The sequence below is a fragment of the Pelodiscus sinensis genome, chromosome 6 (genome assembly GCF_052426305.1).
Source record: "Pelodiscus sinensis isolate ZL-2025 chromosome 6, ASM5242630v1, whole genome shotgun sequence".
Classification (NCBI taxonomy): Eukaryota; Metazoa; Chordata; order Testudines; family Trionychidae; genus Pelodiscus; species Pelodiscus sinensis.
Window position 1 is genome coordinate 24,703,984 of NC_143057.1, and position 13,321 is coordinate 24,717,304.

General features: G+C 37.7%; 1 protein-coding gene across 16 annotated transcripts in view; it reads left to right on the top strand.

The window, feature by feature from the left end:
• Positions 1 to 13,321, top strand: part of MPDZ (multiple PDZ domain crumbs cell polarity complex component) — a 140,242-nt gene that overhangs the window by 86,638 nt on the left and 40,283 nt on the right. For 6 of the 16 annotated variants that reach the window (XM_089779195.1, XM_089779197.1, XM_089779202.1 and 3 more), the window contains 6 exons: positions 3,070 to 3,174; positions 4,397 to 4,492; positions 5,075 to 5,252; positions 7,529 to 7,639; positions 8,147 to 8,230; positions 11,814 to 11,906. In XM_089779195.1, coding sequence (XP_089635321.1) covers positions 3,070 to 3,174; positions 4,397 to 4,492; positions 5,075 to 5,252; positions 7,529 to 7,639; positions 8,147 to 8,230; positions 11,814 to 11,906 — 667 coding nt within the window. Of the gene's footprint in view, positions 1 to 3,069; positions 3,175 to 4,396; positions 4,493 to 5,074; positions 5,253 to 7,528; positions 7,640 to 8,146; positions 8,231 to 11,813; positions 11,907 to 13,052; positions 13,125 to 13,321 lie in introns of all 16 variants that reach the window. The other 10 variants (XM_089779198.1, XM_089779194.1, XM_089779204.1 and 7 more) reach the window with 8 other exon arrangements.

Here is a 13,321-nt window from a genome sequence, read left to right on the forward strand (position 1 = left end):
CATTAAAATAAAAATGGCTGCCGTGCTGTGCCGGCTCAGCTGATCGTCGACACAGCGTGGCAGTCAAGACGTGGATTGGACGACAAGGGAAGCCTTTGTCAACTGCTCCGTTATGCCTCATGAAATGAGATTTACAGGAGTGGTCGACAAAGGCTTCCCTTGTCGACGGATCTGCGTTTTGACTGCTGCGCTATGCCGACGATCAGCTGAGCCGGCACAGCGCGATGGCCACTTTTATTTTAATGAAGCTGGGGATATTTAAATCTTGGCTTCATTGACTATGTCGGGTAGCCTATTTTACATGCCTCTGTCGGAAGAGGCATGTAATCTAGACATACCCAAAGGTGGCTTTATATCACCATGGCCGTTTCATGATCCTGAGGGTCAGACCATCTTTTAGCACAATTTAGAACAGCGTCAGGGTGAGATTCTAACTAACAAACTAGGAAAGACTCTGTTCATGGTCCTGAATTCCTTTAGCAGATACCTTAAATTTTATTGTTGTTTGCTCTTTATTTCTGCATTTGTATTTAAGGTGAAGTTTGATTAATTTCAGTGAAGGGTAGAAGCAATTAGATCAGTGGATGCTTTTATCTTGTTTAAATGGCATTTTAATGTTTCATGATTTTTCAGAGTGACAGTTTTTTTATGAGCTAGTCTGCAAGAGTGGTAGCTGTTTAGCTGTGTGTCAGAGCAGCTCTAACTCTTCACTCCCATTGAGTGGCAAGGCAGGTTATTTAAGAAATGAGGGGAACTTTGCAAAATCACTTTATGAAAAGCTTGATTTGGTCTTTTTTCATTTAATAATGTAGGCCTTGTATTTTAAGTGTGTTATGCTCTTGTATATCCATTAGTGATGTGCAGGAATCTGAAAACATCTATTCACAAGAATGGAAAAACAAGAATTGTGTGTGTGTGGTTGGGAAGTTAACAGAGAATTTTAGTTCTTACCTTTTGTGAAAAAAATGCAAATCTACAAAGTAGAACCACATTTATCTGAATCTCCACATCTATCTCTCTGTATTAACTATGCCACTAGTGGCAGGTACTGATTCTGTTAATACAAAGTGCCAGAGGCTCCAATAAACAGTGCTTTACCGTATATCTAGAAAACCTTGTGCTCAACTGATACCTGTATTTATTGTGGCTAGGGAAACTTAAGTTCAGCATTTCATTTTTATCATGGAAAAATTCAGATAATTTTTGTTCATTAGATAATTTTTTTTTTAATCACAGAAACTAAGGTCTCTAATGATGTCCTACTATTGAGGAAATCCAAGTAGAAAGTTGTGGCATTGCTCTGAAAGTTCTATGCTGGTATTCTGTGTGTTTCAAATCTGAAAAAGCACTGAGTAAATGACACTAGTTTCTCAATGAGGCATTTTCATGATGGCCCCAGCACAAAAGGCTATAGATCTTAGGAAGAATAAACAAACAACATAGATGGTAGGAAAACCAGGAATTTCAGCTAAAGGGAGACAGTTTTTCCAGAGGACTGAGCAGAAAAGGTATTATTTCTTCCTCCCCAGCGGAAGCCCCTTGTGCATTTTTAAGACATTGTGATTGTTTGGTGGGCAGTGTCCCCTCTAATTTCTTCTATGTGTGGATAACCAATGTTACATGCACTGAGTAGTGTGGATGTGCACCACCAATAAAAACACATGCTGCTGGCTGTGAGTGACTGTGGGCACTCTTCTAATCAGATGGGTGTCACCCTCATGCACCATGTAGGGAATGGTGCATGCCTTGTCCAGGACAGCAGAGGAGGCTTTTGTTTATCATCAGTTTTTTCCCCAAAGGAGTAGGTAGACAGCATTGTTTTCCTTTTGTATGCTCTTCTTTTTGCCACCTTATCATGTGCAGCTGAAAACCAATGGGTACATAAGATAAAGGATACTTTTGTGGAGTAGTGTAAAGGAATTGTCTCTCCAAGCAAATACCCCAGCCCTGTGCAGATATATTGAGTGTCGCAGAATTACCTTCCTCATGAATTTTGGAACTCTGTACATTTGCTAGGCTTTGTCTCCATGTCCTTTCTGAGAGGGAATAAATTGCCTTGCCTTTTCCACAAAAAGCTGATTAGCAACGTAGGCTTCAGTTCGAAACTAATACATTTCCTTCTTAGGTAAGACAAGATCTGGACAAAGATTTTTGTATACTGGAACTTTTAATACTTTTGGGGGGAAATGGTGATAAACCTACTATTGCCTCCTCCCCTCTCCGCACTAAACAGTAGGAACAGGAGACTGATTCCCCTGTTGTTTAGGTTCTTGTCACATTCTTTGGAATTGTTCTCAAATACCCAGTTGCAGAGAATATTTTATCTGCATTGTTCTCCTCTTCATTGGCTATATTGGAACGATCCATTCTTCTAATGGCTGAGAAGGCTTATGGAATGCTTGGACTTTTTTTTCCTCATGAAGGCTCCATTGTCAGTAGCATTTACTGTGTAACAAAGAACCAGTATCTTTCTCCTGCATTGCCTTTCCCACTACTGTTTTGCTGATGTGATGTTCAGGCTCCTTCCTCTCTGTATGCATCACCCTTGCCACTCTCATTCCATCTACTTACTATTCTTTTCCTGTTTGTTCATGTTTTCACAGGAATCCTGGAGAACACAAATCAAATTGCAAACATTGGTAGAAATCATAAAAGCTACTATAAAATTTGTGCAAACAGCCTTCCTGGAGTGTTTCTTGCTAGCATTTAAGACAGTAGTGCTGCTGCATATCAGTCATGTTCTTCAGCATGTTGATGCCAGAGTCTCTTTGTTGTAAACCAGCCCTTCAGCAAGACAATCTTTGCCACAATCGAACTGTAAATGGCGCAATGAGCACTGCATAGCTTGATGAAGTGAGCAGGAGCTAACATGACTACATAAGCATAGTAATTTGACTGCTTAATTAGGGATATGGTTTACATAGTTGCAGATCAGCCTTCCTTGCATCTGGGCTATCAGTTTCACATCCATTGATATTTGAGATGGTCTCAAAAGGTCTTTCTGTAGATTACCTGATGCATGACCCATGACTTCTGTTTTGCTTTTGTATGTTTTGTATTTTATTGCAGGATTTCATATGTGCCATCAGAGCATTTGGAAGAGTACAAAGCCAGTTTGGGACAGCAACCAGAGGAAACACTGCCACTCAGTCTCTTTTCTGCACATACTGCAAGGTGAATCAATATGTTCTCCTATTACCCTACAGCAAAGGCTCTTTACTTTAATTCTTCCCATCAATGGACAGCAGTATTGCAGACTTCTGCTCGTAGACAATTTTTTATGGGATGGGAAAAATGATAACATTTTTTCTTTATCTTCGTGGTGAAATGTCAAATAGATTTTTGTTCCGAGCTAGCAGTTTTCCATGACATTTTTGGGTGGGTGGGGGTGTGTGTGTGTGTGAGAGAGTGAAAAGAGGTGACTATACACTATTTAAAAATCTGTCCTAATTAACTTCATTCTTTTCTGGCTTTTTCTAGGCCTGTCACTGAATACAATGGTGTTTCTGTAAACACTGGTTGGGACTAATCTTAATTAATTCATTTTTTCAACAGCAGAATACTGAAAAAATATTGATATTACAACATTATCAGATTTGTGAGACAATGAGAATATTTTGTGAAATCAGGCAGTTGTGTATGGGGTGATGATGGGATTTTTTTAGATAAAAATTCAAATATGTCTTGTCAGTTGTAGTCTTCCAGAATTTGAAAATAGCATTTCTGTTCATTTAGAATGTATGTTGCAACAATGAACTGTGAATTTCCAGCAGCAGAATAAACTGTTCTCTGCATTCTCTTTGGCCTCAGAATATCATTAGAGTTATTGACAGCTTTTAAAAAATTGATGTATATTGTGTACCTCCATTTCAGCTTAGGACATTTTAAAAAAAACTGATTTTCAGAGAGGGAAAAAGAGAAATTGCAGAGGGTTTTAAGTTGGGCACCAAAAATAACTACTCACTTTTGAAAATCATAACTGTTATTATTTTTCCTTTAGAAACAAAACTCTTAAATTTGGGGTCCTCTCCCATTCAGAAATGCAGTGTATTCTATTCTGTTTGTCATTTGGCGAAAGTTTAATTGCAGAGGAAGAAAGGAGAATTCCTAAACACAGCATAGATTATATCAGAAGTTTATTGTGAGGGTGGCGACTTCAGATATTTTACAGCTGTTGCCATAAAATGTTAAATCTTTCTTACTATATAAGGGGAACACTTAGAAGTGAGCTAGGTATTGGAGCACTTTTTACTCACTGTTTTCACGTGTAAAAGCAAGTCTGTCTCCATCATCTGTAAGAAATTCTAATTCTCACAGTTTGATCTGTTAGATGACAATGAACATGAGTGATTTTTATTAGGATTTTAAAAGTACATTGTGTGTCTTTCTTTATTAGTAGAGAAATTCCAGAACTACCTGAACGTGAAGAGGGGGAGGGAGAAGAAAGTGAACTTCAGAATGCAGCTTACAGTCACTGGAACCAGCCTAGACGGTGATTATGGATTCCTAGTTGAATGACACTTTCATAAATGCCAATGTATTGCAATTGGAACTATAGTGGATTTTTTTCATATAATTTAAAGTAAATAATGAAGCAGTCAAAATAGCAGTGTTCTATCTGTGCGCTGCACAAATAGGGCATATTTATTTTTACTGCAGTCAGCCTAAATCCCTGTGATCCAACTTGTGTGCAGAGTGCCCAGGCAGATTAGTTTTAAATTTAATTTGCACCAATCAGCCTAAACCAGGGGACTACAAAATTAAATCCTCACGTAAATGAGTGGGATGATTTCCAAACTCTTGGTAGTATCCTTCTGATTATAAGAATGTGTTATTTCGCACATTGATAAAAGGGTTAAGTAGAAATGGAAATGGAGCAGACAAAGATTAGCACTAAATAGATGTTTTTATGCATTTCTGTGACAGTGGAATGGGAATGCCAAAAAAAATTAAGGAAGATTTTTTTTCCTCAGGTATGTTCTATAGACTCATGCAAATAAGAGCCTTTTGGAATTTATAGGCAAGAGGATGTGATGTAAATAGAACACATTCCTTATGGTTTTTGTCATTGTAGGGTTGAGCTTTGGAGAGAACCTAGCAAGTCACTGGGAATCAGCATCGTCGGTGGACGAGGGATGGGGAGTCGGCTGAGCAATGGTGAAGTGATGAGGGGAATCTTTATCAAACACATTCTGGAAGACAGCCCTGCTGGCAAAAATGGAACATTAAAAACTGGAGATAGAATAGTGGAGGTACCATTCAAACTTATAATGTGTTTTCGTTTTTCCCATGTATATAAATCAACCTTGCAAATGTCTACTTGTGGACATAATTTTGTTATGGCAAAAAAAGAGATCATGATTTTTTTTCCCCTTATCAGTCATTGTGATAAAGGGATAGCAAGCAGATTTTGTGCATACAAAACACAGTGCCTATGTAGCGTATTTTTTATTTAAATATTTCTGAATATAGCCCTCCCACAAAGTAATGTAGATAGCACTATAATTAGTGCACCTCTCTAATATCTCCACTGCTGGCAGCCCTTTTACCATGTGGTATACCACACGTAATTGGTACATTATAACCATTGTCCTACCATGCATGTGGTTTACATGCAAAGGACTTTAGGCTTACACACAGTCTCAGGTATACACAGTCTTCAGAATAACACAGGGATGCACGAGATCCAGGATACTAGTCCTCACCCTTTTGATCAGCTTATTTAGGAGAGATATCACCATGTTTCATGGAGCTGAATTAGGTATTTACAGAGAGAGAACTCCTGCAAATAGACATCCAACTTAACTACATGTTAGAGCTTATCCAGCTCCTATCTTTCCTCTCCACCTATGCTCTACATCTGAGTGGGAATACATAAAGGTCTGCTTAGCTGCTAATAAGGAAATTGGGTCGTGGTTAAATCCAAACTTGAAGCCACATAAAGATGTCTTTCTCATGATCACTGATCCCCTTTTTGCCATTTCTGCAGAGGCGGCACCTTCACCCTTGTTGACTTTTGGAGCAAATTTGGCAGCCAGAATTAAACTAAATTCTTTATAAAACTGTTCTTTAGGGGGCTGACAGTGGGTCCATTAATAACTTGCTCCATATGTTAGATTGCCAGGGAATGAATTGTTCTTTATACTGTCTAGTATTGTTCCCTGGACTCTGGCTGCTATTCATTAAGTACATGGCATCTCAGATTGCAGTGTCTGAAATTCTGCATCTGTATCTGGCTGGGTCTAGCTGGGTAATGTGTAAATTGGAATGGCATGGCTGCTGTTGCTACCCAGGACAAAGTATAGGACATATATGCAAGGCATCAGAATAGCTTCTCCAATGAGCAGCCAGAAGGGACTGCAGAGCTTCCATTGGCCGACAGATATGAAGATGTAATTTGGGCTGTATAATCACTTGCATAATAAAAAGATTAAAGCTTCATCCAGGCACTCAGATGACCTCCTATATAAACACTGGGCATTGGTTTTATATGTTAGTGCAAATAGTCATGTATTCAGAAATGCTTAGAGAGGGCCTACATATTTTGATCTGTCTCTGGTGTAATGAAGACATTGGTTTAATATCAAGGATGAGAACTGCTTATTCTTTGAGAATGGCTATACATGCTATTAATGGTCACTAAAAGTGGTCCATTGGGTTTTAATGAACATACAGACTATCCCAGAAAATGAAACTTCCAGAAGTGGATATGAGAGAATGCATATATTAAATAGATGACAATATACAGAGTGATGTGCTTGTGTCCGCATGTATGTATGGATGTGTATGTATAGTTTTCCTTTCTCATTCAGTAACATAACATGACTTTGCAGTCTAGTTAGCACTTGCCACTACTTCGTTCACTGGGAAGTTTTGAGTTGTAACAATACTGTCTTTTTCCTAATAGATTTAGAATCTCCTGTCTTAAATTATTTTCTTTCTCTGATGTCTCAGATACGCTATGAAATTAAAGTGGCAGAAGTAATTCTCACTATATGGCTTTTTATGCAACTACCACTAACAAATAATCCTTGTATTTTGGCTTCTAGCTATTATCATGATCATTATGAATATGCTTTTCTAATGCTAATGTTGCCATAACATAGATATTCCTTGGATACAAAGATAAACTTTTTTTTAATAAACACATCAGTACATGTTCTACACACAGGGAGAGAACGTTACATCTTAAAGAATTGTTCTTAGTCATCATTTGTAAATATTCTGTTTAGAGAGGAAGAAAATTTATCAACGCTGAGTTAGTGCATAGCGTATTTGTGGATTTTAAATTTTGCATCCCTCCTAGTGATATCGCAGTGCCATCTAGATAAGCTCTTAGATACCTTTTGAAAATCTAGTTTATATTTTCTTGGTACCCAAGGACCTGATTCACAAGATGTTGAAATCAACAGGTACCATTTTCCTGAATGCAGAAGCCGTAAATGAGGATCCAAAATAAAAACCTAGAAATTGCTTCATTATACTTTAAACTTTGTGCAATGTTAAGCTGAGGTCTTCCAATTTTCAGGTGGATGGAATTGACCTCAGAGACGCAAGCCATGAACAAGCTGTGGAAGCCATACGGAAGGCAGGCAACCCTGTAGTCTTTATGGTACAGAGCATTATAAACAGACCAAGGGTAAGCATCTAAAATGTGAAAAGGGACAAAAATAGTGATAGTTTAAATAAATGTCCAAGGTGGTGTTATTTGGGAAGAGGATATTTAATCCATTGGTTCCATCTCAGTCAGAGCCTTATAGGAATGATGATTTGTTTTAAATATTTTTCTATTTAGAGTGAAACTGATTTGAAATTGGAATTTACTTAGAGTATGCTCACTTCAAAGTGATTTTTTTTGCTGAGGGGAAGAGAGAGCCTCACTAAAATCAAGCTTTAGAGATTGATATTGTGTCCAAGTGCATGAAAAATATATAGCGACAATTGTTATAGTCATTGGGCATTAACGAAAGGATCTAGCATTACACAGAGAGAATTTTTCCTTCATTATGCTGCATGGACAATGCAAACACTAGCTAATAAGCTTTAAAATAGTAGCCTGCTTCATCTGAAACTAAACTTCCTCATTGTAGATTCTATATAATCTGCATGTTTATTTACTAGTGGTCTCATAACTTTTGTTTCCCAGCCAGAATCTCTCAATAGCTCTTCATCAACCTCTGCTCTCAGTGGGCAGAAACCTACTAACCCATTTTACTACCAGTCATCTCAGGTAAAGTTGCATGGAATAGTTTTAGTGAATGTTGGTTATTGATACTCAGGCTTTAAAGCGAGGATTGTGCATTTGCTATGTTATGGGCAAGATTTATATTGTTTCATGAATGTTTAGGATGAGAATGATGCTTTTACTTTATCACAGATGAGTTTTTGTGTTTATATGAGTGTTCCTTCAGGAATTTTTAAAATTGTATAATTCTTTTGTTTTTTTAAGCAGTAACTAACTTCACCATACTTAAAAATTATTTATTAAAATATCCATACTTTTGTATGTAAGGCATTTTATTTTCACTGTACACATGCTTTGTGGTGCAGTTTTTAAAACAACATTTTTTACAATCTTAATCATTTGAAACTGACATCTGTGTTTATATACAGTAAGAACTTGTAAGGGAATTTCCAGTTGTCATTCATGTGTGCTCATCCAGACAGCTAGCTGCATGCAGACAATAACAATTTTCAGTATGGTGTGACAACACATCTACTAAAAATGAGTATTCCAAAAGGGTGAGATTTTCCACTGTTATATTCTTCAAGATAATGTACATGGAGATGCCCTGAGATTAGAGTGTGGCCCAGATAATATGAATGGGCTATTTTGTCTGCTAGGAACAAATTTAGTAGTTCTTGATTCAAGCAATTATGCACCACATCTGTGATACAGGAAGACTCTGTTTATTTTTAAATAAGAAATTCTAATTGAGATGAGCATATCTTGAGCAACATTGCATGGCTGCATCCTTATACATTTTTGAAAGCTTTGTTTGGTCAGGTAACTAAATATTTTATGTTTGTGGTTCCTTTGGTTGTGCAATGTACAAGTGTGCTTTCTTGCATGATGGTATTATTGACAACAGGGTTTTTTAAATTATATGAAATGGAAATTAATTCCCTAAACAGTGCTCTTGAATAGCCTCAGTAACTTCAACGTAATGTCACGGGGTAAAATTTAGGGCAGTCAATGTTTTTTAGTTGATATATCATTATGTCAGAAATACCTGAGGCAAAAATATGAATGGTTGGAGATTGATTTTCTGTATTAATTCTAGAGTTTGATTATTTACGCACAAATTAGGTTATGCTAATTTAATTTATAAACTCTCCATCAAGATCATTTAAGCTCTTATGCAGGTGGCAATGGTTAGCTAGGAGCATTAATTTTGCAAATCGTATTTACAAGACAACCTCTGATCTGTATTCCATGTGCACATAGAGAAAATTTTCTGTCAAGTTTGTGAGTGGCATTGCCAAAATGGATCACTTATCTTAACATCGCTCTGTCCTTTGAACTATACAGATACTGTAGGTTCAAGAAATGTTGCATTGTCAAATTAGATCAATTTTTTGGGTGAAGTGATGCCTGAATATGAACAATGAATTTTCTAGTTTTAAATGTGTTTGAAAAACAACAACAAATATTTTGTGTGGTTCAGAGATGTCTTTTAATATAAAGGGCTTTTCTATATAGAACAATTGTGCATGCTGCAAGTACATCTGGGGCTGATGAGAGTCTTTGCTGGGCCTGGAGGAAGCCAGCACCAGGCCTGACGGAAGGGGTAGGGCTGGGGACTTACCTACCTTAGCCATCCCTTCCGTGTCACAGGGGCACAAATTAAAGGGTCCAGGACTTGCTTCCTAAGTAGCAGTGAGTTGGGAACAACAGGCCCTTTAAATCATTGTGCCCCCAGGGAGCTACCCTCTTTTGTCAGTGGTCCTGGTACATTAGAGGATTCCAGGGACATTTGGAGCCTGCTGGTAAACCGCATATGGACTATTGAATGCACAACAGAAGATATCCCTCTGTAAGATTCATTACTCCACTGTGCACTTAAGCCCAGGGAATAGTGATTTTGATGTTGTCTTCTCACTGAAAATTTTTACACTGTTTATCATTGTTCCTTTATCAGTGCTAAAATTTCTACTTCTCCAGTATTTAAGCATGTCTTCGTTATGTAACTATGGTACAAGAGGTATTCCTTTCTAAGAACTGTGCAGCCTGTTGTCCAACAGGGTTAGTAGGCTCATGGCTATAAAGAATTTTGATAGTATAGCCACCAGTACCCTTGTAGAAAGTATTTGCATGCACTTAAGATGCATTCCTATCTGCTATAGAACATCCGAGTGGTTGCCTCTTTCTTTTAAGTGAGTAATTTGTTTCAAACAGTTCTGGTCCTAAAATACCAGAATATCATTAGCGTAAAATAAAGCTTAAAAGTTTTGATGGTAAAATGTGATGAGAAAATGAAAGTAATTAGAATTCTTATGTTGTAAAGCCATAAACCAAATAAAGCTCACTTAGCTGTACATATTCAATGACAATGTGCTTTAATGAGATCCTGTGTAACTAAAATTTTTAATACAATATATCCTGATGCCCATTTATTAGTACACTGCTGTTTACTTGTCAAAATAAAAGCTCAAACTATATTTTGCATTACATTTTCCCCAACATGATTTTATGTTTGTTTCATTCCAGAATTTCAGAATTTGTTTCTAGGACATAAGTGTGATTAAGTGATATTTCACTGTCAATCATTGAAGCCTTTGGTTATCATCAGATGATAATCAAAGAAAGCAAATTTTTCATTGTTCTCACTCATGAAATTTGAAGACATTTAATATGTGTATGAAAGTGCATTTGTGCTATGTATACCAATCATTAAGTCCTTATTCAGCAAAAAAGTTGCCAGTGGGAATTTTACCCAAGTAAGGACCGTGAGGATTGGATCAACAGACTGTGAGGGAGATTTTTGGAAGTACAGATGTCACTTATTTGCTTAATTTCCATTGGCTTTCAGTGGGAGCAAGGTGCCTGATTGGCATTTGTGCCTTTAGAAATCCTCCCTATCTATAATAGTGGAAATGAACTACTTACTTCATACTTCCTTTAAAATGAGGGAAATGGACCATAACATGCAGAGAGGGTAAAACTGGTAGACAGTTGTTCTGTCCATCATTTAATACAGGGCTGGGCCAGATGTGTCCTGCCTAACACTTTGAGCTGGCCCATGGACTGTATCTAGCCACATTCTACTTATATCCTGCTGCCTGTGCCACTGAATTTCCAAGTGGTAGTTCAAGCAGCAGGATCCTATTTAAATGGCTCCTGGCTCCTGGTCGCCATGCTACCTCAGCAAGGGCCAGAGCTGCGAGCCCTTTAAATATCTGCAGCAACCCCAGTTGGCTGTCAGGCAACACAGTAGCAGTGGAGCCAGGAGCCCTTTGTTGTGTTTTTAAATCAAAGCTTTCCACCAAAAGACAACTGTGTGGGGAAGCTAATTCCCAGTCTTGCCCCTTCTGGAGGGTGGAGCTGGCCTGTGGCCATGTACTAAATTTCATTAATTGGCTCCTTTGTGAAAATTATTGGCCACCCCTGCTTTACTGTCACTGATGTGTCTAGCCAAAGCAAATGTAAATTTGCAGTTTTACCTGCCTTCACTCACAAATGTCTATAGCATAGCATATGAAGTGGGGATTGTGTACTTAACACAAGGTATCTTGTGGATCTGTTCTGTAAACCACAAGGTTTTAGTTTGTCTACCTTATTTGTGTTTAGTTCCTTTTTGTTTTCTTTTTAGCTGCCTTTCATGCAGCACAACCTTTTCTATGGGCCTGCTACCTTCAGCAGCACTAATCCATTTGCTGATTCTCCTCAACTCAACACTAACAAGGTTTGATGCATCTGACTGTCTTTTACTGGTTCACCACATGCTATTTATGTGCTTCTGCGTCCTCTGTATTTTTACCACATTTGGGTAAAATACTGTGTTGCTGGGGATGGAAAATGTCCAATAAATGCAAATGTGTAGAAGGATTGTACAGATGCCACTTTGTAATCATAAACTGAGATATTCAGAGCCCCTTAGAAGAGTTTAGTAACTGAAAATCTCAGTCTAATGTGAAATAGCTTTACTTGAGGACAAAGGTATTTTATTACCAGTTGTTTGTATATCAGTCCATTCTCTGTATGTGTCTTGTTAGGAGTTTCCCATTTTATTTTTGCCATGAACAGTGTGTCAGTATCTCATATACTGTACCACCAGCAGGGTGCCAACAATTTTTGGAAATCTAGACAAGTTAGATTCTCCTCTTTGTGATTGATTGGTGCTAATGCAAGTGATGCATATCCAAGAAGAGACTAGACCTCTACTGGATCCCTGATTGCAGGCTAAATCCCAGCTGCATATACATTCATGAAGCCCTGATTTTGCACAGTCACTTGTAGCTGCTTATGCATCAGGGGGATAAATTCAATTATAAATCTGTGCTTCCTCAATTTTTGTATTTTTCCCTTAATCTCACAGCAGAATCTCCCAATGTATAAAGAGCATGGACTGTTTGTATAACTGCATATGCATGTTTTTGAAATCTGTATCCATGCTTATAGTTTGGAGATCAGGAGAATGGAAGTGTAATGGAGGTTATCACTTACAGTGTCTAATTATACCGTTATTACAAAGAAATTTCACGTTGCACATAAGTGCATGCAAAAAGCTAATGTTCTTACAAATATTAGAAAAGTCAAAACACCTGCCACTGCCATCCCAACCCTACCTCTGAAGACAGCTTTTTACTATTTCTGCCAGATTTTTATGTAGGAAAAATATAAGGACCCGATTCGGTAAGATACCTTGCTGAATAGGGTTTATTAGGTCATGTAAGCAGGTTTGTCTATTTTAAAATAAAATGTGTGAATTTACTGTAGTTTATAAAATACACCTGTCACTTAAAAGTATTTGTACATTAATGTACATTGCTAATGTTAGATATTGTCAGAGATACTGTAATATATGGATTGCTGTTTTTTGTTACTGTAGGATGTGCAGAATCCTCTTAGGGTTGCCTTCCATTGTTCCCCAACTAACCCTTTTGCCCCCACACCATTTAAGGTTTGTCTCTTTGTGAAAGATACAGTAACTTGTCTCTCACATCCTGTTTGTGTTGTGTTTATGCCTGCTTGTGCGTGGCCTATAATTTCAGAAAGTACTGAACTTCCTTCTAAATGTGCCTGCTATATTGAAAGTGATACTGCTGTCAATTTACTGCATTGTAAATACATGCTTGGTTGTGATCAGAGTCTCACGGG